We start from the raw sequence: 22,934 nt of genomic DNA on the forward strand, positions 1-22,934 counted from the left end.
TTCCTCCGAGCTAAATGGAAAGTCCAGTGTTCCCTGACGAAGCACAGATTCAGCAAAGCTTTTTTGTGCGTCACTTCTCTAAAGAATTTTTAGAGAAGAAATGAGATTTTTATGTGGTAATAGTAACGTAACCTGTGTACAATGGCGAGAGTCAGCACTGTGGAAAATTTTAAATGAAGAAGTGTATTTAATGTTAACTACGTTCCAAAGCACTGGGACGACAGATTTGTGATGCAAGTGGAATCTGAGCAGAGAGACCAGCACCTGGGCAGCGGACGGACGACTGTGCGCTTCTCTGCGCGTCATGGGACCTGGGTCTACAGGCCGCTGAGACCAGGCCCCCTCGGGAGAGGGAGTTCTGGGGCAGGAGTGAAAGCCTCCGGGGAAGGAATGGTTTGCAAAGAGGCGCAGGCGAACGCCAGGCCAGGGTGACTGTGACTGATGCGCTGCGCGACTGTTCCCAGGGCGGAGCCAGCCAGGCGAGGACGCTGCTGGGGATTAGAGCGCGACCCAGACCCTGCGGGGTGCCCTCCCTGGGCATGTCCTGCCTGGGGCAGCCCTGGGCGCCCACGCGCGGCTTCCGGGAAGCCCGCTGGTTCACGGCTCCCAGGCCATCGCAGTCTGTTCGTTCACAGGCTGCAGGCTGCTCACAAGACATTCTCTTCCAAATCCTTACTTTTGCTGACATGCTCCGCGAACTTCAGATTCCTACTATTGGCAGAGTATTTTTCAGGGCCGTCCCCTCAGCCGGCTGCTGTGGCTTCTGTCCTTGTCTCCTTGTCCCTGCCTTGCCGGGCCCTGGAAGTCAGGTTCCCAGCCGACCACTTCCCTGGCTCTCCTCCCTGTCACCCAGGCCCGGCCAGCGGCCTAGCTCAGGACAGGTGCTGGCCTCAGCCCCTGCGAAGAGGTGGTCTTTACCTCGGCAGGCGGGCAGGAGAGGCCGGGCCGCAGAGTGAGGGTTCCACGGCCGGCCTGCTGTCCTTCGCGACCAGAGCGAATTGGATTTGCGTGCACGGCGTAATCCACACAACCGTTAGCTCTGTTCTCCTCTAACCTTGTTCCCCGACATCTCTGTGCCCTGTGCAGAGCTGACGTTATCCTTTGCCCGCGACGCCCGCCCCAGCCCCCCCACGTGCACGCGCACACACACACACGCGCGCACACACATGCATACCATGCACACACGTGCACACACGCGCACACACACGCACACACGTTCTGATTCCCCACCAATAATTAAGTTGTCAAAAAAGCTCTTAGGGTTATTATTCATCAGTGTCGATCTTTTTCTCAGTTTCAAACACAGTATATATATTTAATAACTTAACATTTCATAATTTCAAAAATTCCTTAGTATGTTTACAACTTCTGATTTCTTCCATTTAAATATTTCAAACTAAACCTGAAATTTAGGAAATTGACATTTTAAAATGCGTCATGATTTTAATGTGTTCAAGAACTTTTTAAAAGAGCTAGCACACATTTCTTCTTCTTCTATTTGTTCTTATTCTAAAATTGCAATTCTTATGAAACACGTAAGCCCATTTTCTCTTCTGTCTTGACACTTTGCTCCAAATAGTTCTCACTCATGTCAGCAGCCACCTGGGTCTCAAAGCACACAGACCTGGCGGGTGGACAGTGGAAATCAGGGAGGGGAAGCAGGTCCTGTCAGCACAGCCGGCTCAGGGCAGAGGGTAGAGCGTGTGCTGCAGAAGCACCCCGCCCCTGTGGCTTTCAGTGGAGCACAGGCGGGCCCGCAGCCCGGAGCAGTCTACAGCCTGGTGCCTCCGACGGGTTTTAAGTTTCCCTTGCATTCCTTGCTCTCTGATTATGAATTTTGCTAGTGAGAGTCTCCAGCAAAAACAGCAGAAAGGGACAACGGATTCATACTGGAAAAACTACTGCCAAAATAAGAGGAAACAACTTTTGCAGGGAGGAGTGGTAAAATGAGTCTAGTTTGTGTGGACTGACTCCCCTTGAATCCACGTGGTAGATTAATGATGGCAACATCATCAGTGTATGAAGATGACATCCAGTCCTCCCATTTGTGGCAGGCAGCTCATTTACTGTCTTTTCAAAGATGATTAGAACCTTACCCCACTCCGCAGTCATGAAAACCATCTAAAAAAACCACCGTTGCTGCAGGACTCATGGCTAGAGCAGCAAGCGTTTGGTTGGTGGGTCCTGGAGTGCCTGCCATGCAGATGGAACCCAGGTGAGGCCCAGCAGACCCTCCAGCCCCTCCTGAGGCCTGTGGCAGCGCAGAAGGAGCGTTCCGTGCCTGCTGTCAGAGTGGTTTACTGTAGGGAAACCCCGACGGCCTCCCGCCTCTCTTCCATCATCCTGCCCGCCCCATCCCAGTCCATACCACCATCCTGTTGACCTTCCCGAGTCAGACTTCTGTCTTCTACAAAACCCTTGAAGATCCCTCCCTTGCCTGCCTCCGATAGCCCATGCCCGCTACTGTGGCACACACAGTCTCGTGTGGTTTGCACCCTGATGCCAGCGTCTCCTGGGCTCGGTGCGCTCCTCAGAGAGCCGATGTTAGAGAGGTTGTCCATTAGATTTTCACCAGGGTGCGATGAGAAAGTGCACCCGAGGTACTTAATGAGCAGGGTCTTTTGCGCTCTTGTCACCTAGACTGGGTGCTTGTCTGTGCTCTTCAGTCTTCCTCTCAGCCTGTGAGCCATGGATGTTTTATAACCCCATTCTATGAGTAAAATGATAAAAAGCTTAAAAACAGATTGGAAAGGTCAGGCAACTTGCCCTAGGTCACGCCTACAGATAGAAATGGAGTTGTAACCTCACCTTCCCAACTGCAAACCCATGCTTTTATAGATTTTCCTGCTGCCTGGCACCCTGCCTGGTGTAGAATTCCAGTTTATTAAATATTCATTTAAAAAACTAATTACTACAAAACCTAGAGTATCCGGAAAGTGATGTTTTTCCCTTGCTTCCCTCACCCACCAAGGTGAGAGGATGGATCCCCTCCTCTACTCTTTCTCTACGCTCCAGGGTCCTCCCTGCTGGCCTTTTCCATCCTGGCACTCACCACACTGTGTCTGGATGTCTGTTGGTGTTTCTGACACCCTGATTTGGGGCAGTTCCTGGGCAGCAGGCCCTGCATTGCCACCGTCTCATCCTCAGAGCTGGACGTCAGGGCAGCACTCAGCCATTGGTGAACCACTGCAGGGTCGATGGTGAGTCCATGTAGAATTCTGAAGTGTGTGGTGCTCCCTTTCTCAAAACACCAAGCTCCTACTTCCACGACATGTTAACTGGACCAGCCCTTCAGTGAGCACTCCACAAGAACACAGCCAGACTTAGAAAGAGGACAAATTCCCTGTTGCACTTCATTCCTCTTTTCCTCCATTAAATTGAGAACATTTTCTTGCCAGATGAGAAAGAGACAGGGTGTTGAAGGAGAGAAGAGGTGATTAAAATTAGTAAAGTAGAATGTGAACCCTTCTTTAAAAACAGTAGTTAGGCCTGGTGACAAGTTCGCCAAGACTCAAGTATGCTTTGTTGATTCTCTGATACTTTTTACAGTCGTTTTCGAACACTGTCATATCTACATTCACAGCATTTCTGAGAGGTTAGAAAGTGAGGAAATGCTCCCAAACCCTCACACTGGAGAACTTAAGGGAGATCAGCTGATGAGCACATGGTCACCCGTGAGTCAGGGAGTTCCAGGAGCAGAGCCAGTCATGCTTTCTGAACAACTGGGTAAAACTAGAAGATGCCACAACTGCTGGTCCTTATTGCCAGGGTCCACGTGCTATTTTTCCATGCTTTGTAGCAAAGATAAAAATTCATAAATACATTTATTCTTTTGGTTATTATGTACTATTATGTCAAAAATACCAGTACAGACACTATTGACACAGATCCACATATCAGCACAAAAGCATTGTATCAGTTATAGAAAAAATCACATGAATATTCATTGTTCATCATTATTCTGCTGAAGAAAAGAGAAGACATTATTTTTAATAACTTGTTTTTTCTAAAAACTTGTGTGACAGGACCCTCATCCCTGAGTGAGACTCAACAGCCGTAAGATCTGAAGCCGACGTGGTACCTGCTCTGGAGGAAATCGTTAGGGCATGGAACAAAATGGTAGTTGTTGCGGCCTAACTGCACCTTACAGTCCCATTCTGCAGAGAGGAAACCCTCTGTGCGCTCAGAGATGAGCCCTAGCATCTCACCCACTTCTAAGTGTGTGGGGAGCACTGGGTGGGCCCGCAGACCGCCCTCCTCGGCTTCCTTTCCTTCCCCGCAGCCTGGAGAGCACGCCACTCCCCTTCCCCTGCACGTGTGTAAACACGGCCAGCTCACAGATCCTTGAAACTGGAAAGGAGATGCACAGTGGGAACCCAACCTGCGCATCTCAGATAAGGAAACGGAGGCACGGGAATGGATGTTGTGCCAGTGAATCTTGTATCTCATTCTGGAGCCCAAGCCCTGGGCCAGTGCGCTTTGTTGTTCTTGGGTCTTGTGGAGGTCTTGTTCGTGTTCTTACCTGGTAGGTACAGCGGAAGTGATGGGCCCACGGAAAGATCAAGACGTGACGTGAGCCAGGACAGGAGGTGGTAAGACAGTGGCCAGGAAGGGAGGAAGGTAAAGAACCTGTATTAGAGGGCAGACTTCATGGGCCAATTGCGTGTTACACACTTAGAAGTCTACTAGAATTGTTTTCTGTATAGCATTGGAAAAACACATGCTTCGGTTTCCCAATTTCCAACACTTGCCTAATTCCAAGCCTTATCAGCTCTTAGCCTTGAGCATAGAAACTGCTCTCTGCTGCCCTGGGAGCAGAGCAGGAGGGCAGGAGGCTGGAGCCAGGCTGGGCGTGGAGGCAGCTGGAGCTGGGCGTGGCTGGCGGTGCCAGCGGTGGGAGGCCAGGAAGTAAGGCGAGGATGGAGGCGGAGGATGCGGAGCGGGAGGAAAAGCCCGCCTGGCGCTGCAGACGAGAGATTTACTAACTCTCCGAGGTGAGGCGCTCCTTCTAGCGTGTCTTTAGGCTCTACATTTGCAGAGATATACATGGATATAGACGTGTAAACCCTCACAGCCTATGGCTTTCTAAAATCTCACAACTATTGTAGCCTGACCGTCATCTGAATGAGGAAGATCACTGAGGTCTCCACGTGCACGGAAGCACCAAGTTCAGAAGGAGAAAACAGGCTTCAGGACATTCACCCTTGAACTGTCCTGCATTTCCCTTCTCATTTATCAGTTATCAGGTGGTACTTGAGGGAGCAACAAAAACTTACCCAAATATTTTTGTGGCTTTAATTTGTAAGTAGTCATAAGTTTAATTGTATAAGGTAAACTATTTCATGCATGTGAGTCTAGATTCAGGGCATTTAGTAATCACTTAAATATTTTCATTGTATTGTAGTATTTATTCATTTAATTCACTCAGCAAGTTATTTATTGACTAGCTTCTATGTGCCAGCAGTGAGGTAGAGTATGTCAGAAAGGATCATAATCAGACCCGTGAACGTCCAAATGTTCAGCAGCTTTCAGCACAGATTTGCTTGGGGGAACATACTGCTGAGGTAGTCATTTAATTCCCAGTGGAGAAATCCCGAGTGAAGGATTAGTCCAGTGTTCTGAGGAAACGCTATGTCTGCTATTATAGTAGGATGTTCTATTCCACATTATCCCTCTTTAGGATATGGTGTCAAAATATACTAAGTATTTAGTTTGGAAATTAAAATAAAATCAGAGGTCCTAGGAATATATTTAGTTTGTATCCTAGACAAGAAGACAAAAATGTATCTATACTCAGTGAGAAAGTTATTGATGTTTCCTACATTTAAATACAAACTGGAAAGACTGGTTTCCTAGAAAGTTTTGAGTGAAGAAAATATAACAGGATCCAGTTACACATTTTCAGATTTTAATAAAAAGTTTGAGGAGGAAGATAGTTTTCTTCATGGTTGGTGTAAAGGCAGATTTTAAGATTTTCTTTTATCTGTGCGTTTGTAGTTCACGTCATCCACAGTCACTGGGTCTTGGGGAGTGGTTATGTGTACGTATCAGCGTGTTTTCTTTAGTCCCTTCCCGTCCTGTCCTCCCTCCCCGTGCAGTTCCCCTGTGTACTTGTAGATAGTCTCAGCTCATGTTATAGCCATAATGCTTACATTAATTGGGGTTATTAGGCTCCTGTATAGGGAGCATCTGTATTCTTCTCATTTCCCCTTCCCTCTTCCTCACCCCTCACCCTTGTTCCCTTGGACCACTTTCCTATTGCAAGAGATCCATCCCCTGTACCTTTCTCTCCATCCTTTATCATTTTCTTTGTACTTTGCTTCACTCAAATGAGAGATACCATACAGTATTGAAGCTTGTGTGTCTGGTTCATTTCACTCAACATTATATTTTCCAGGTGCATCCATTTTCCTATAAATGCCTCAATTTTGTCATTTTTTATAGTCGAGTACTAGTCCATTATATATAGATACCATTGTCTTTATCCAGTTGTCTGTTGATGGGTATACAAACTACTTCCAGGATATTGCTATTATAAATGGTGCTTCTATAAATATTGGTGTTCATGTACTGCTGTAGTTTGGTGACTTAAGCTCTTTGGGGATGATACCTAGCAGGGGGATAGCTGGGTCATGTGAAATTTCTAATTTCAGTTCTTTGATAAATCTCTATGCTGATTTCCATAATGGTTGTACTAGTTTGCATTCCCACCAACAATGAAGGAGGGTTCCTTTCTTATCACAGCCATGCCAGCACTTGTATTTGATTTCCTAATGATTGCCATTCTTTCCAAAGTAAGATGAAATATTAGCATTGTTTTCAATCTGCATTTCTCTAATGGCCAGAGATGCTGAACATGTTTTCACATATTTGTTGATCATTTGTATTTCTTCCCCTGTGAAGTGTTTGTTCATTTCTCTAGCCCATTTCTTGACTGGGTCTTTAATTTTAGGTGTTTTGTTTGCTTCTTAGTTCCTGGTATATTGTAGATATTAGTCCTGTTTGAGTGGCTGGCAAATTTTTTTTCCTACTCTATAGGTTGTCTCTTCATTCTACTGATTCCTTTGCTGCACAGAAGCTTTTCAGCCTGATATAATCCCAGTTTTTGATCCTTGCTATTTCTTGTGCAATTGAGGTCCTGTTTAGAAAACCCTTTCCTACACCTGCCTCTAAGTGTTTCATCGCCCAGTAGGTTTAATATCTGCTTTAGCATTTGGGTCTTTGATCCATTTTTATTTTAATTTAGTACATGGTGAGAGATGATAAGGGTCTAGCTTCAATCTTCTGCACACAGGTAACCAGTTTTCCTAATACCACTTGCTGAATAGGCTGTCTTCCCTGCAAAATATGCTTTTGGCCTGAATGCAGATTTTTGCCTTCAAGTGGTATCATATTTGTCCATACTTAGCTTTGCAATGCCATCCAGTACTTGAGTGATTAATTACAAAGGCATTCTCTGTGTCTTTTGGATTTATGTGGATGAATTTTGGGGAACTACTTTGGCCTAAAGTTTTAACATGCTTTTAAAATGCTGTTATGTGGGCTGGGGATTTAGCTCAGTGGTTCCGCTGCCTGCCTCACAAGCGCAAGGTCCAGAATTAGATCCCTGGTACTAAAAAAAAATTTTTTAATGCTATTATGTTTGCTTCTGGATAATTATATTCCATCTATCTCCCATTTATGTTGATCTTTTAATCAATTATTTCAGGCTAAATGAAACCAAATGTCTGAAAATAAAACAAGTTGTCAAATAAAATGCCCTGTGGTCTAATGGGAGATGGGTTTTCCTGTTGGCTAAAGCTCATTCTGAGTTGATCTTGATTCCAGTTCAGGTGTGATGGATGTGTGGATGGACAGACAGACAGATAGCTAAAGAAGAAGACACTTTTTATATAATATGCTTTTATATTTAAGTTTCTGCCACCTTTTGTTAAGTTCAATGTAACTATGTAGTTTATCAGATAATTTTTTCTTTACTCATATCATATGTGAATACTATGGTTCCAAAAACCTCATAATAACAACAGTAATAATAATAAACACAAAGCCATTGTAGTAGTACTGCTCTCTTCTTCTGTTACTGTATGGCTGTCTTACAAATAACTCTTCAAAAGGAATCAACTTTCAAAATATTCCTTCAATTATCTTGCTACGGTCTCAGTACTCCTTGCTAATTCTCCCTTCATGTTCTATTCTCCATATCATTAAACTGAGAGCACATTTCTCTGCCACAAATGTACTCAGAGCCCCATAGAAAAAGCATCTGAGAAAATTAAACTCACAGGAAAAGAAGAAGGAGCAAAGTGTGGAACAGTGTTGGACTCCTCCCCTGATTTATTTTGGCCCCCATAATCCGGGCCAACACTTGCTTGTTGTGAAAGCTGACCGGAAGTTACTCTGCACTAATGGAATTTATTAGAAGGAAAGGAATAATTTCCAAGTCACGGCCTTAACTTATAATTGCAGACTTTGTGTCCATGTAAATTACCTGCTGCGTTCATAAATCCAGCCATGAGAAGATGCGGAATGTTCTGTGCTGTTCTGGATTGTCCTCAGCCTCCTTCTCCAGCTTCTTTGATTCCCCGGAGGCCCAGGTTTACCTGGGGAATTCTCCCGACTGCAGAGGCCTCTTACAGAAAGATAAGGAAACAGGAGTCTACAAACTTAGCTTCAGTAAGCTGTTGAAGGTTTCCTCTCTCTAAATCCCTTTCTTCAAAACAAAAATTTATTTATTCCCAGTGACACAGAGAAAGACCAAATAAATTCATTTAGGGTTCATATGAATAATAAGCTTAGTGTTTTGTAATATCTACTCAGGTAGTTTATTTTGAACCATTTCATATTGTATGATTTTATTACTTAAATTTCTATGGTGAATTACCAAGAAAGACATAAGATATAAGATATGAGAAACAAAAACAGCCTTATTTAAAGGCTTTATGAGCCATTATAACTTGAAAAAAAGATAAAAAGGAAACCCTGAGAAACTCATGGTGTGCTCACTTTTAGGGTTCTGCCTAGCTCTGTGGTGCACACTGCATGAAAGAAGAGAAAAGCTGTATCCAACATATAAAAGAATCTGAAATGAACACAGGGAGGAAAAGCTGGTTTGAGAAGAAAAGCTCTAGCAACTAAAACATTTGACCTTGAAGGAGAAAAATGATAAACTAGGGCCGGGGATTTAGCTCAGTGGTTTTGCTGCCTGCTGCGCAAACACAAGGACCCGAGTTTGATCCCTGGTACCAAAAAAAAAAAAAAAAAGAAAAAGAAAGATGATAAACTCAACAACAATAAAGCAGCATACACACTATTATCACACCCATTTCACAGATGAGAAATGGAGATTTGGGGAAATGAGAGTAACTAGTTTAAGGTCATATCAGGCATAAGTGATAGAGACAGAAGTCATAGAAATTTGGCCTTAGAGCCTGCTCTGTAACACCATAGAAGCATCATAAGAAAGATGTTCATATAGATTGACTAGTTCACTGAATCAGAGAACCCCTTAAGATATTCAAACCAAAGAAGGCGAGCTTAAATCTATACAGGTTTTTGGAGTTAACATCATTTATAGAAAGTAAGGGGAAAAGAGGAGGAATAATTTAGATAATCAAACATGTAAATCCAGATCATGGGATTGAGCCTAGGATACTGACCCATTTGTGCAACAATGGCATGCAACAAACAGACCAAAATTTTAAAAACCCAAATAAAACGAAACCAAGCTTTTGGTAGGTTCTTGTTGCTCAAAGTGCAGCCCACCTGAAGTCCAGCCACAAAAGCACTACCTGGGCCACTGTCAGAAATTCAATACATATGTCCGGGCCTCGGTGAATCTTAGGGCCCCACCTCATTCATTTGCATTTTAAAGTCTGAGGAACAGTAGATGACCAGAGACTTACCCAAGTAAAACATATAGACCTGTCTGGATCGTGATTCAGACTCTGGCCCGTGGAGAAGTTTGCTCATGGAGTAGTTCATAGATTCCACCTTGAGATGAGGCGCCAAGTGCACTAATATGATAACAGCACCAGGTAGTTTTAGATGAATGTCCAAGTCTTTAAAATTTAGGTACTGATGCTGAAGCCAAACATCTGGAATTTGCTTTCAAATCTTTCTGCAATGATGCAAATGGGACAAAACCCTGAAAACTGCCGAACATGTACAATCAGCCATTCTTTCCTACTGCTTTAGGGTATGATAGAATTTTTCATAAAATTCCCTTAATGATGAAATGAGATAATTCTAAAGAATTTCACTAATACCTATAAGAAAGAATGTTTCTCAAAGTAATAGTGGTTAATCATTTAATGAGACACCAGAAAATCTTTCTTCAAATCATTTTTTAAAATAGGACACATTCATTGGTCTGGGGCAATTTTAGATGCAGTCCTGGTGAAAGCCAGAAGACAAAAAATGTATAACGTTCTCTTTATCAAAAAAGATTCTATAGTATACGTTGCACTTTGTGAGTATGTTGGACCCTGGATCTCAGCTCTGACCCCTTAGTTATGACCCAACTCTAGCCAGTGTGATTTTTTGGTGATGGTTGTTTCATCACAGGTAGTTCAGTTCCATGGCTGATGGAATCTTGGAGTTACCTGCTCGTCCAGGTCAAGCATTTAATGGGGCGTCCTGTGATTTCATTCTTATGAGGCTCTGTGCTTATAGCTGCAGACAAGCACTTTTGATGGGTGTGATCACTCAGAACCCTGGAAGCTGGTGTGAGCTTGTCCTATAGAAAGCTATTCCTTTCAACACTGTATAAAGCCCCTAATGGACTTAACCCCCTGTAAAGCTTATCAGTATTTTCTTTCTGCAAAATGAGGGTTTCAGAGGAGACCTCTGCAGTAGGTTCTGGTCTCCTGCTCAGTGCTACGGCGCAAGGCTGAGAAAAAACTAAAAGAACTGAAGAGAGAGAGAAACCGGAGAGCCAGGATGGCCAGTGCTGAGCAAGCAGCAAAGGCACTGGTCAGTCCAAGCCACTGATTTTTATTGGTAATCAATTGGGGTAAAGGTGAAGTAGGTGCAAAAGGGGAACTACGACTTGTGAGGACATGAAGTCACTATGGACACTAATGCAAGCAAGGCTTGCAATGGACAAGACAAAGCATTCCGGAATTAGGAACAGAATAGACAAAATACGGGGTTGTAGTTAGAACCTTGTCCTTTGAGTTAAGAAGGTTTTAGTTGTGGGAATGGAATTTGGGTTCTAGTTACTCTGACCTGGGCACGTAGGCTTCGGCCAGACTTGCTTCTTAAAACAAGCCAGTTGAGGCGTTAACTCCTTACAGCCTGCACTGTGTACAGCCTGCTTTGGGCATAATCAATGTTGTGGTCCCCTACAGGAGGGGCTCAGCTACAAGCTACTAAACACCAATCTCTCCTGCAACTCCAGTGGTGGTGTTTGTGGCAATGTTTTATAGTTTCTGGTTCCACCCTACACAAACCCAAGAGTAGTTCTCAAAGACTGAGAGATGCAACCAACACCCCCCGAGGTGAACACCATACTATTGCAGATGAGCCTGGGTTAATAAGTGGCTTGAGTTTATAACGTGAGCCACAGGTCCGCACACACTGCTCCAGAATCCTCCCCGTCTCAAATGCAAGTAGCTCCCTACGTGGGACTGTGTTCGGTCTACTGGTTGAGACGTTAAGAAATCATGTAGAGGAGCCAGGCATTCTCTTCAGACAAATGTTGATTAGGAGGACTCAGTGAGCAGCCTCGTGGGTGCCAGGAGGGAAGGCTGAGTCCACCGTGGGGCAGGGTGGCCACACTCAGGGCCCTGCCACCGCCCAGCCCACAGGCTCACCACCTCGGCAGCCGAGCCCTTCCATGTGTGGTCTCCTCCGTCTCCCTCACCCTTCTGGCGAGTGCCGGTCACCTGTCTCTCTGTGCTCTTCGCAACAGCGGCCACTGTCTAAATTCTGCATCACTCCCGAGCCCGAAGTCAGCATGAGGAAAACGTGGTGGTAGCGTTGGGATCAGTTTCTGCACCCCTCGAACTTGCTCCCCACCTCCACCCCTACTGCCTGTTTGTTCTGCCGCAGGACCTGTCAACATGTTCGACTACAGAATTTTAATGGGAATATGTTTCCAAACCTTGTTGCTACTCTTGAAAAATTATCATTGCCATTATAAAGCATAATATTCAAGAAATCTAAAATGCCTTTACCACTGCAGATGAATTTTAGAGGAAGCACGATGTAGTTTCATAGTCCAAAGAACTAATAAATCCTGCAGAGCAAAATCTTATTTCCTTTTCCTACTTTAAACATCTTATTCTGTTTAAAGAATGAGCTTTAGTGTGTGTGTGTAGCTGGATGGGTTCTGCAGGGGTAAAACCATAGGACAGGCATGTTTTAGAATCATGTCCCCCAAAAAGGGAAGGACATGATCAGGCAGAGAGAAAAATGAACACGTTGAATAGTTTTTTTACCTTATTAATGAAGGAATCGGTGGGATGTTACAGCCAGGTCAAAGGAGACCCTAACAAAGTACCAGGACGTGAGGTGATTGGAGTACATGCGCTCTCCGGGGCTCACTCTCCCACTGTGGGGAGCAAAGTCAACTCAAAAATTACTTTTCCACTACTGTCCGCTTTTACCACTTGCAGGGTTGTAAATCAGAGCCCTGTAACCTGGAGGAGCATGCTGTACACCGTGTGGTTCTCCACTCAAGTACGGAGCTTTGTGCTCAACCATGCAGTCTGTCCCCCCGCCTGGGGCTCCTTTTTGGCAGGGAGAAGCACAGCTTCCTGGGCTGACATTCACGTCTGGCTACAGGCTCTTTCCAGCTCTCCTGCTACCCTGCCTGGCACCCTGCACCCGCGTTCACCCTTACACATTCTGCCAACCCGTCAAGTCCCTGACAGACTGCCACCTCCTCCCAGAAGCCACGCTCTGTTTTGTCCACACTTCAGGAATCACCGCCCTTGTGAGGGAAGACCCCCTGGTGGTCCTCAGCACCTGCCCTGTGTATGGGCTGCACAGACCGACCGTGCTGGAGAGCTGGGTGGGACACAGACCCCCCCACCCCACATCAGCGGATCTGAGGGCCAGTCTGTGGGGCTGCTTTCTCGCACATTCTGGTTTATGTTGGCATGAGAACCAGCACCTTAGGGCCACACTTCAAGAACCACCGCTCAGGTGTCAAAAAACCAATTTCCAGTAAGTTCAGTTGAGAAATCTAAACAGCTTTCCTCCGCCTCTTCTTAATGATTCATGAATCTGGCAGTGTCCCATCTGTAAAACGAAAAGCTGAATCGAGGAGGTGGGCTCTACAGGCAGCAGGGGCTGAAGGAGCAGAAACAAGGAAAAGTGGGTTAGCCCATTTCATGGTGGTTAAAACAGAAGGAACTTTCTTGTCAGACCACCTCAGGTTGGCAGGCCACCATTCAGGATGCTTCTAGAATGAACCAGAAGGCAGTGGAGGAGCAAATCATGCTAATGAACACAGTCAGTCAGCTGTGCTAATAGTCTCCATTCTCAGAGACAGAAACATAAAAAAAGGCGATGCAGTAGTAGAAGTGTAGCTGACCTAGCCACAGCCCTTCCAGAACAAGCACGTCGACTCTTACAACCTCCTTCCAACTGCCACTGCCCAATCGCAAGGCTGTGACTGCTGAATCCAGGAGGCCTCATATTTCACAAGGCAACATTCCCCCTTGTGCCTTCTCTTTCTCTGTTTATACTATGAAAAACCCTAAAACTGACACAAGGACTTCCACATGTGAAAGATGTGATCGAAAAAATATGGCCATGGTTTAACTTTTAAAAATACATATATCATGATAAAGGACACATTCCACATCACCCTGCCCACCCCCTCACTCAAACACACCTATCCCATTGCTTGTGTCACTTTCTGAAGCAGCTCTGGAGTCCTCTTTTCTGAATGTCTTTAATTGAGCTGACATGGCTGCCTCAATGTCCTGAACTGGTTAAAAACATTGACCTGCCATGGTCACTTTGACCTTGCAGAAGAGCCAGAAGCCACACTGCCAGATCTGGTGAATAAGCTGGATAAGGACACATTGTAATGTTTTTGAGAGAAATTGGCAATATGTAAATGGCAATATGGTGATTAATACAGCATGATCATTAATCATAATATATGGTGAATGTTTACATTTTAAAATGATTTTTTTCTCCATAGTTCTAAAAGCAATTCACTTTTTCTCTAATGTAGTTATAGTTTAGGTGAATTTTTAAAATGGCACTTTATGAGCATAGATGTGTTTTACAAGTTCAAATTCATACTTTGTAATTTTGAAGATGCTTATTGAATTGGGCTAATTCAAAACTAAATTTTTACACTGAGAGAGGTGAACCATGGGATTCTTTTTAGCTTTAGTACCTTGCCATTCAACCCATTTTGCTTTGGTCATTTGTTGGTTTGTTTCTGGTTTTATTATATCAAAAAGATCCTTACTCACATACATAAAAGATAAAAGAATAGTCCTACAAACTCACAATATTCTTCAGAATACAGAAATGTAGGTGATGCCTGAAAAATAAATGTATTAGCCTGACAACATAAATCAGATGGCCTTACAATTAAAAATGTAACCCAAGCGTTTGTAAAACCTTGTATCATTCGGAGTAAGCCAGGTTTAAGTTATGGTGCTGACTGAACCCCGTCCTTGGGGACTTGTGATAATAAGTCTTTATTTGTGGATGTATTTCCTGCCCATATTACTTGTCCAGCTGAGGTTGGGGCAGGGGCTCCAATCCACATAGGTCCTGGGGGGTCAGGCTGAGGGAAGCCCCTGCATCTTGTACAGTACCATGGTGCAGAGCACCTGGAGGAGAAAACACTGGCTATTCTTTCCCCATTTGTATGTAAAACATGAACATTCTGCTCAGTGAGTGCCAGAACTAATTAATACCTACTTTAAGAAGTTAGGATATTGTTTCCATGAATTAATGTACAGAATGGCCTGGAAGCACTACAAAGCAGCACATCTCAAACTTCACTCATAAGTGAAAAATGGAGCTTGCTGAGTCCTCCCTCACCTTGCAACCCTGGAATCTGGATCTCTGGGTATAGTTGGAGAATTTGCATTTTAAGAAAAGTTCCACAACAGATCCTCATTACTGAGAGGAAGTACTGCTGTGAACAAGGTACATTTTTAAAGTAAAGGCAAGGCAGTAACTAGATCTGTGGGTTTAAGGTTAGCTGGTCTGCAGTGTAGGGAAGGGTTAAAGAGGAGGGAAGCTGGAGGAGGAGAGTTTCACTTCCCCACCTGATGTGCATTTAATGAGCCAACACAAATCCACGCACTTCTCTGTCAGGCAGTGGGTTAGCAGGACCAGCTGTAGCAGCGGAGGGCCTACAGATGCTGGTGTCAATTTCTCTGTATATTTTAGGAATCTCGTCCCACCCCTTCCTTCCTAACTCCTAGAAACCCAGGAGGGTAGGTGAAGTGGCTGCCAACCAGGTCTTGTGCAGTTTGTTCAGAAAGGCTGCTGCTGATGTCCTGGGCTGCCACGCCCCTCTGGGAGACACCACTGTTCAGGGGGTGGGCCTGTCCTGCTTCTCTATGGAGAGGAGGCTGGAAATCCTCTAATTTTCCTTTAAACCCGTGAGGGAGGCAGAGCCTGGAGTTCTGAATGTGGTTATACTGCTGTGTCTGCTGCTTCCTAGGAAGACCAAGAATGAAGAGCAGAGCAGCAACAGGAGAAAGTGATGCTTGCAAGATTCTTTTTAAAAATCAAAGCTTTCCAGTTGGTGCTGGATCACTTAAAGCTGGCCTGACCAGGTCCCGCTCTCTTCCTTTCTGCCCGCTGCCTTTGGCCCACTCACCAGGTGCCATCAGCGCCTCTCCTAAATAGCACTTGGTTTGAGAGTGGGGAATCAAGAATCTCTGCACACTTTGGGAAGAGGAACAGGCCCTCCTCCCTTCTAAAATTATGCTCAGCACTAAGAGTTTGCTGCTTGGGCACCATGGCTGAAACAAGGGTCCTACTGATAAAGGGGACAGTGTCACCCTATCATTTATGGCCATGCTTCCTTTTGCTCGTATCAGTACAACCCTGGGTTCATATTTCCCCGCACAGGAGAGAACAACCCCAAACACCCTAATCACTAGTTACAAGTTTAAGCTGGAGACTTGCATTTTGGCATAAAAGCATCTAATAACTAGTAACAGATTCTCCTTAAATTATTTTGCCCTTTCTTTTACATTTTTCCATTACCTTAAAAAAATACAAATCAGGGGCGGGGATTTAGCTCAGTGGTTCCTTTGCCTGCCTCACAAGCACAAGGTCCAGAGTTTGATCCCCAGCACCAAAAAAAAAAAATACAAATCAAAAACAGGGAAATTATTTCAGTAATGCTCACCTAAAAACTCTAAGAATTTTAATGCTGTATAATTTTAAACAGTCTGAAATTAATATATTAAAGCTTTTATTATACTACAAATGTTCCTCTGATGAGCTTTTCAGATTAAAAATGATTGGTATCAAAATTCACAACTTGTCAAGGCTTATTATACAGTGAAAAGAGGAAGTAGAAGCAGAGCGGAGAGGAAAAGCCCGGAAGATTATGATCATCATAAGGCTAGGAAGGCAGTCCTGTCTGAAGAGTCTCTGCAAAGACAGGCAAAGAACCTAAGGCCAACAGGAAGGCACATGTTGGGCTTCACCGTGTAGCCTTCTTCCGTATAGATAAGCTATGGTTCCTGAAGACTTTCAGGGCTTTGTGAAGTTCTCCCAACTTCAGGCACACATGGTGATGCTGCTTGGCGTGTGCTCAGTGAGCTGAGGGAAACTGATTCCAAAGCCAGAAGCAGCTACCTTGCAAGTATGGGGTATTTTGGGCTGTAATTATGTAATTATAATTACAACCTTCAATGGGATATGAAAATAGTACCAAAATAACTCTAAGACAAGTTGATGTGAGTTCCTATGACCTAGGTTTTAATTACAGTCCACCTTATTGGTGGTATTGATGGGTCCCTGCTTGCCTATGTTGTATTTTCTGTCAAATTTGGGAGTTAAGAAATTTTAGACGGGTTTTCAGAATTGAGAAAAAAGTCACTTGATGTTTAATAGGGTTTGTAGTGATGATATCCAGGTTTGAGGTCTACCACTGGGTATTATTTTTTTAACCACTTGCCAGTCCAATTATTTAAATCTAGGATGACCAAACATTGCATATTTTTTCATTAACTTTTATAAGAGAACAGGAAATACAAAAATGACAATTTTATCAAAATGACACCTGCCGAGAGACACTCAGGAGCCAGTACCTAGACAGACACAGTGCCCCACTGACGCTCTGGGTGAGCTGTTAAGTGGTTACATCAGTATTGGTTTTTCCCACTCTGGAGAGGCCATATCAAATCTGTGTCACACATTCTTCAATGCTTTAATCTTGGTTGTATCCAAATCCACACTCTTTTCCTCTCTGCGGTAGTGCTGGCACACAGAAGGACTTCGATGTAACCCTTTTAATGGAGAAGGAATTCTCAGGCTTTATAGAAAAGGTTAAAGTCAAAGGTGACCCATGTGGCCATCTGGCAAGCTAGGCCTTAGGTTTCCTGACAGCTCCAACCTGTACTGACTGCACAGCCATCCTGTTCCTTAACACTTTGGAAACCTCTCTGACAGTGTCCACCTGATTGATTCAGTCGTCCCACTTACTGGATTTGAGTGCTGACACTGACATTTCTATCTCATAAAATAGTAGCCAGGTGGATATAATGTGATTATCTTGACTTGACAAAACTATTTTTTCATTCTGCTCTTTTAGCTTCTGTCAGTTCTTTTCTGAGTGACTGGTCTTTTAATGAGAACAGATTTCACATCTACCATTTTGCTGAAAGATGTGCAGACACATGACACACCCAGACCCATCTCTCCCTGTTTTCTTAAGATGCTGTACAGTAGTTCTACTTCCAGTTTAAATCAATATTTGCCCCCTAAGAGCCAGTAATTTTATTGGCATTAAAAGGTATTTTCAAAAGGTGATGAATACAAAGTTGCAGCTACCCCTAATAGCCTGGAAGTATGCCAGGAAGTAGTTATAAATAGAAAAGCCACTGGATGGAATCTTTTTTTTTTTTTGGATGGAATCTTGATAAAGAAGTGGGATTGAGTTCAGAGAGCTTGATGCACAGTGTGATTTAAAGGTGGGAGCTGGGGAAGGAACAAAGAGATTGAGGAGAGAGAATATTAACCAGGACTAACCAGAATAGTTCTCTCAAAACATGAACAATTTAATGAATCTATTAAGAAATATAAAAATCACAAAGCAATGTTTACTGGTAATCTACTTCTGGTTATTTTTAAGTAACTGAATATATCATTCTTTTCACATAAAAATAAAATCAGAAGACAGGGATGGTGGCACTCACCTGTAATTCCACCATTCTGAAAAGGCTGAAACAGAAGGATCCCCAGTTTGAGTCCAGCTGGGGCAGCTAGGTCACTTAGTAAGACGCTGTCTCAAAAAATAAAAAAGGGGGCCAGGGATTTAGCTCAGTGGTTCTGCCGCTTGCCTCGCAAGCGCAAGGACCCGAGTTTGACCTCCAGTACCAAAAATATAAAAAATAAAAAAGGCCTCCTTGCAAGAGGATGAAATTTTCTGTGTCTACAAAGAAAAATTTTAATAGGGAATTATTGAATCTGTAGATTAGGCAAATGGCATTGTAATACCCCTTTGTATATGTATTCAAGTGAAATATGTCAACAAAACATCATACACAGATTCTCACAACATTTTTCCCAACATCCCCCCCAAAAGGGAACAATTCAGATGTCCACCAACCAATGGATAGATAAATGTGACCTATCTATATGGTGCAACATTATTTGGCAGGAAAAATGAATGAAGTACCAGTACATGCTACAACATGGAAACCCTCAGAAAAATTAAGGGAAAGAACCCAGACCCTAGGCTGCAAGAAGGAAGGGCGAGTGACTTCAAGTGGATAAGAGGCTTCTTCTTTAGATGGTGTAAATGTTCAAGGTTAAGGGTTGGTTCACAACTGTGTAACTACACTAGCAGGTGAATTTTATGGTGCGTAAGTTATATACCAACAAAACTTTAAAAAATGAGGCAAAAGGTAGCTTCCAGGTGCAGGTATGGTATACAAGGAAACTTTTGTTAAGGGCGGCGGGGTCTTTCGTGACTAATATAGGTCAGGCAAGAGGGAAGGAGCTATAGTGAAGGGAGAGAACAGACCTGAGGACTAATAAGGCTAGCAAGGCGCAGGTGTGAAACCAGACTAGGACCAGAGGCACAGCGGAGGAGAGGTGTGGGCCAGGAGGGAGGCAAGACTGGGGGAGAAGCCTGTGCGCACCCTGGGGAGCGAAAGGGAGAGAAGGGCGTGTTCGCCTTGGAAAGGAGCTGCGTAGTGAATCTGGTTCTTCCGTGTAAGTGCGCAGGCCCGGACCATCCCGGGAGCAGCAAAGGCAGGGGGCTGCGTGAATGCGGAGCAGCGGCTGGGTTCCAGTGGGTCCGAAAAGCGCGCAGTCACGCAGGTGACACGCCTCTCTCCGGCAGCTTGGCGGGCAACACTCCCTGCAGGTTTCTGCTCAAGTTGGACATACAAGTGAAATTTGAACCTGGTACGAACAAAACTTAGCCGGCTAGTTGGATGGGCTTAGCAGACTGGCGAATGCCAAGGAAGCGGGAAACACAGCCGAAAGCGCGCTTCAGTTGCGGCGTGGGGCCGGGCTCACGCCCCGGAGCTCCCGAAAGATCAGCGCGGGCCGCCCCCGGGGTTCGCCCTCGGGACTCAGAGCTCCCAGGGCCTTCTCCGAGTGGGCCGGCGGGCCGCGGCGGAGCCCGGGAAGGCGCGCGACGCGAGGGGCAGGACGCGGGAACTTCCCGCCAGTTTTAACCGCGCCCCGCCACCCCGCGCGGCCCGAAGGTAGCCCTCCCCACCTCCTGCTCCCCGCCAGGCCCGGTTCCTCCAGTCCTTCAGCTCTCGCTCGGCCAGGGCCCGCCCGAGGCCCCGCCCCGCCGTTTTCCTCGAGGCCCCGCCCACCAGCGGCCCCGCCCCGCCCCTCGTCCCGGTCAGGCCCGCCGTCCTGTCAGGCCGGGTCGGTGAGGCATGGAGTCGCAGGCGGTGCGCACCGGGAAGTGCCTGCTGCGGGGCTCGGCCTCGCGCCTGTGGGCCCCGCGCGGGCCGGCGACGCGGGACGAGGGCCCCGGTGAGCGCCCGCCCGCCCTCGCTCCCTCGCTCTCACCTCGCTCCGCCCCTCCTCCCGCCCGCTGTTCTCGGGGCGCCGCCGGCGCGGGCCGGGGTGTGAGTTCACCGCCGCGCCGGGAAGGGCGGGCCGCCGGGGGCCGAGCCCGGAGAGCGGCGGCAGCGGGCACCCGCGGGCGCGGAGTGAGCTCCTTCCGGGGCGGGCGGCTGTGGGCCGGAGCCGTCGCGGTGTCCTGGGCGGGGGCAGCCCGGGCCGGGGGCGCCGGTGGGGGGGGAGGCCCCTGCGCCTGGCCGAGCCCGTGCCGACCGCCCTCCGGGGCCGCCGGGGACCGCGCGTCGGGCCGAGTGACGTCGCGGGAGGGGATAGGACCGCGCGGCCGCCCCTAGCCCTGCGTCCGGGAGCCGACGCCCCCGGGCCTCGGCTGCCTCGGGCTAGGTGCGCTCGGTGCGGAGTTTGTCCCTGGCCGGAAGCCCGCCCGGCCAGAGAAGAGCGCTCAGTGGTGAAAACAGTCCAGGGGGGTGCGGTGCCGAACGCGGAAAGCTGTTGGAGACGTAAGTGCCCTAGCAATTATTTGAGCACCCTCTTCATACTTGGAGTAAGTATGACTTCCTTAAGTTTTTCCCTTACTTACTTATTCATTTTTGTTTATGTTTCAATTCTGAGGATTGACCCTTGGGGATTGCCACATTTCCGGCCCTTTTTACTTTATTTTGTATTTGGAGAAAAAGTTTTGCCGCATTGCCCAGGTTGGCTTTGAACTTGAGCCTCCTGCCCCAGCCTCCCGAGTAGCTGGGATGACAGGCATGCACCCAACAAATTTTCCTCACTTTCGAGAAGTGATATATATGTTAAAAATAAGTGGTTCTAGGGTCGGGGAGTTAGCTCAGTGGTGCCGCCGCCTGCCCTGCAAGCGCAAAGTCCAGAGTTCCATCCCCAATGCTAAAAAAGAAAAAAGAAAAAAATGGTTCTACTTAAATTTGTAGCCAGCCATTGGTTGCAGTGAGAATCCTGATCTTGGCAGTGGCCTCCAGGTGGGTTTGGCTGCAGGGGTTGCTCCTCGCATTTGTGTCATTCAGAATGAGTTTCTGTCAGGCTTTTTGAAAGATTTCTTCTCTTTTGTGCTGTGACTACTCTTGCATTAGTTTAGTTTTTTGTTTTTAATGTAACAGTTGCTCTCAAGTTTCCTGCTGTTACCCTTCCTGAAATCCCAAGCAGTCCAGTGTACTGTGGTGATGTCTCTTGTAGACGCTTTCTGTCACTTCACACCCGCTTCTTGGGTCATGATCTCGCCCCTCATAGTTTCATGTTCAACGGTGATGTTAATTAGGCAGTTTTACCAGTGACAGATGAAGGACAGACCAGATCAAGACTCTCCGATCTTACCCTTTCTACAAACAAACCACTTCCTGGAGTGTTAGCACTCTGCTGCCTTGGGCCAGGGTGGCTGGGGGGCTGCCTTGCTTCTCATCAGGTGAGGTCCCCCTCAGGAAAGCCTTCATCAAGGCTGGAATGCCTTGAGTTATTGCCCTACTTAGTAACACTTACAAATGGAACATGGTACAGTGTTCATTCCTGCTTATACCATGATTTGATTAAAACAAATTTTTTGTACTTTTAAGTATTGCTCTTTTTTTGGTGGAACCATAGCCCACATTGTGTAGCCTTTAAAACTGTTCACTTTACTAGATCATATGGTAATAAATAAGTATAAGTCTGTAGATTTCACTAGTCTCAACTCAGTGTAATATAAGAGTTTTTATCAAACTGTCCAGTTCTATTTTCTCAGTTGGCGTCAGGATCCTTTTTTGTTTCATTTACTTTCAGCAACCAAAGCAGTATTAGTCAAAACTCATTGTCTTTATTTTAAAATTTCAGTCTCATGTTCAATGTAGTCTCCTACTCCTGGTCCCATCAGGGATGGGTTTGGAGTGGAGCCAGGGCGTGGTCTGTCTCGTAAACCCTGCCCTCCCTGTCCTCTGGCACAGCTCCTCTTAACCTTGGCTTGTGAGAAGACTTGGAAGCAGGGCCACTCACTCTCCTGGCGCAGCCCTCCTCCTTTGCCTCTTGGTAGGAAGGTGGTAGTGGCCAATCATAGCAGTGGAAGTGATGCAGGAACCAGTGTTGCTCCGATGGCATCTTCTATGTCTAGGTGCCGACTTGGCAGCCAACAGTTCTTTCTAATTTGAATGTGGACTTTTAGCATCTTTTAATACCAACTACAGACTTTAATTACAAATTGTTGAAGTTTCATAACATATGTTATTGTTTTTATGTGTCTGTTTAATCAGAGTTTATGAAAAATGAAGTAAAATGGAATATATTAAATTTCTGTCACCTGAATTACTTTACATGTCATGGAAGAACTATTTAGTAATATTTCTTAAATTAAATGATTATCCATGAAACTTATATTTTGTAAATTTGAATTTTAAATAGGTTTCTTTTATCTAGGAACCTTTGCTTGTCAATTTGCTAAAATATTTCTTGAAGTACTAAGTATTTGTGACTATGGAGGTATAGAGGGCTGAATTTAAAAGGTTCACATAGTCTTCAAGGAGCTTAATGAGGGAGCAAAACAAGAAATTCTGTTCTGTTGATTTGACTTTGAATCACAAGCTCATTCCAACAAATTCTGTGTTAGAACTTATTTCACTTTACAGCAATAACAGCATCAAATCCATATATGCTGAATGTGTATACCTGAAGGAGCCTGAAATTTATATTCCTATCACTGATAATCATGGAGAATAAATAAACCAAGACTTGGAATT

General features: G+C 45.5%; 1 protein-coding gene and 1 long non-coding RNA gene across 19 annotated transcripts in view; one reads left to right on the top strand and one right to left on the bottom strand.

Annotated features, from left to right (window-relative positions):
* The window catches only part of Oxr1 (oxidation resistance 1), a 335,909-nt gene that overhangs the window by 240,855 nt on the left and 72,120 nt on the right, over positions 1 to 22,934 (top strand). Inside the window, exon 1 of one of the 16 annotated variants that reach the window (XM_004850277.4) lies at positions 20,018 to 20,166. The exons of 11 other annotated variants lie outside the window; for them this stretch is intronic. In XM_004850277.4, coding sequence (XP_004850334.1) covers positions 20,067 to 20,166 — 100 coding nt within the window. In that variant the 5' untranslated portion in view covers positions 20,018 to 20,066. Of the gene's footprint in view, positions 1 to 20,017; positions 20,167 to 20,515; positions 20,759 to 22,934 lie in introns of those variants that run through there. 4 more of the 16 variants (XM_087190808.1, XM_087190813.1, XM_004850279.4 and 1 more) reach the window with 4 other exon arrangements.
* Positions 1,250 to 20,016, bottom strand: LOC147824043 (uncharacterized). 3 transcript variants are annotated; one of them, XR_015442967.1, is made up of 3 exons: positions 18,363 to 20,016; positions 3,053 to 18,144; positions 1,250 to 2,710 (listed from the first exon to the last, which is right to left on the bottom strand). It is a non-coding gene; the product is annotated as an uncharacterized LOC147824043 (long non-coding RNA). The 3 variants fall into 3 exon arrangements; XR_015442969.1 differs by having other exon boundaries at positions 3,053 to 17,453; positions 17,998 to 20,016; XR_015442968.1 differs by having other exon boundaries at positions 3,053 to 8,629; positions 9,903 to 20,016.

The sequence above is a fragment of the Heterocephalus glaber genome, unplaced genomic scaffold, assembly GCF_053883595.1.
Source record: "Heterocephalus glaber isolate CG9 unplaced genomic scaffold, H.glaber_assembly_v1.0 deba00001556, whole genome shotgun sequence".
In the NCBI taxonomy this organism is placed as follows: Eukaryota; Metazoa; Chordata; class Mammalia; order Rodentia; family Bathyergidae; genus Heterocephalus; species Heterocephalus glaber.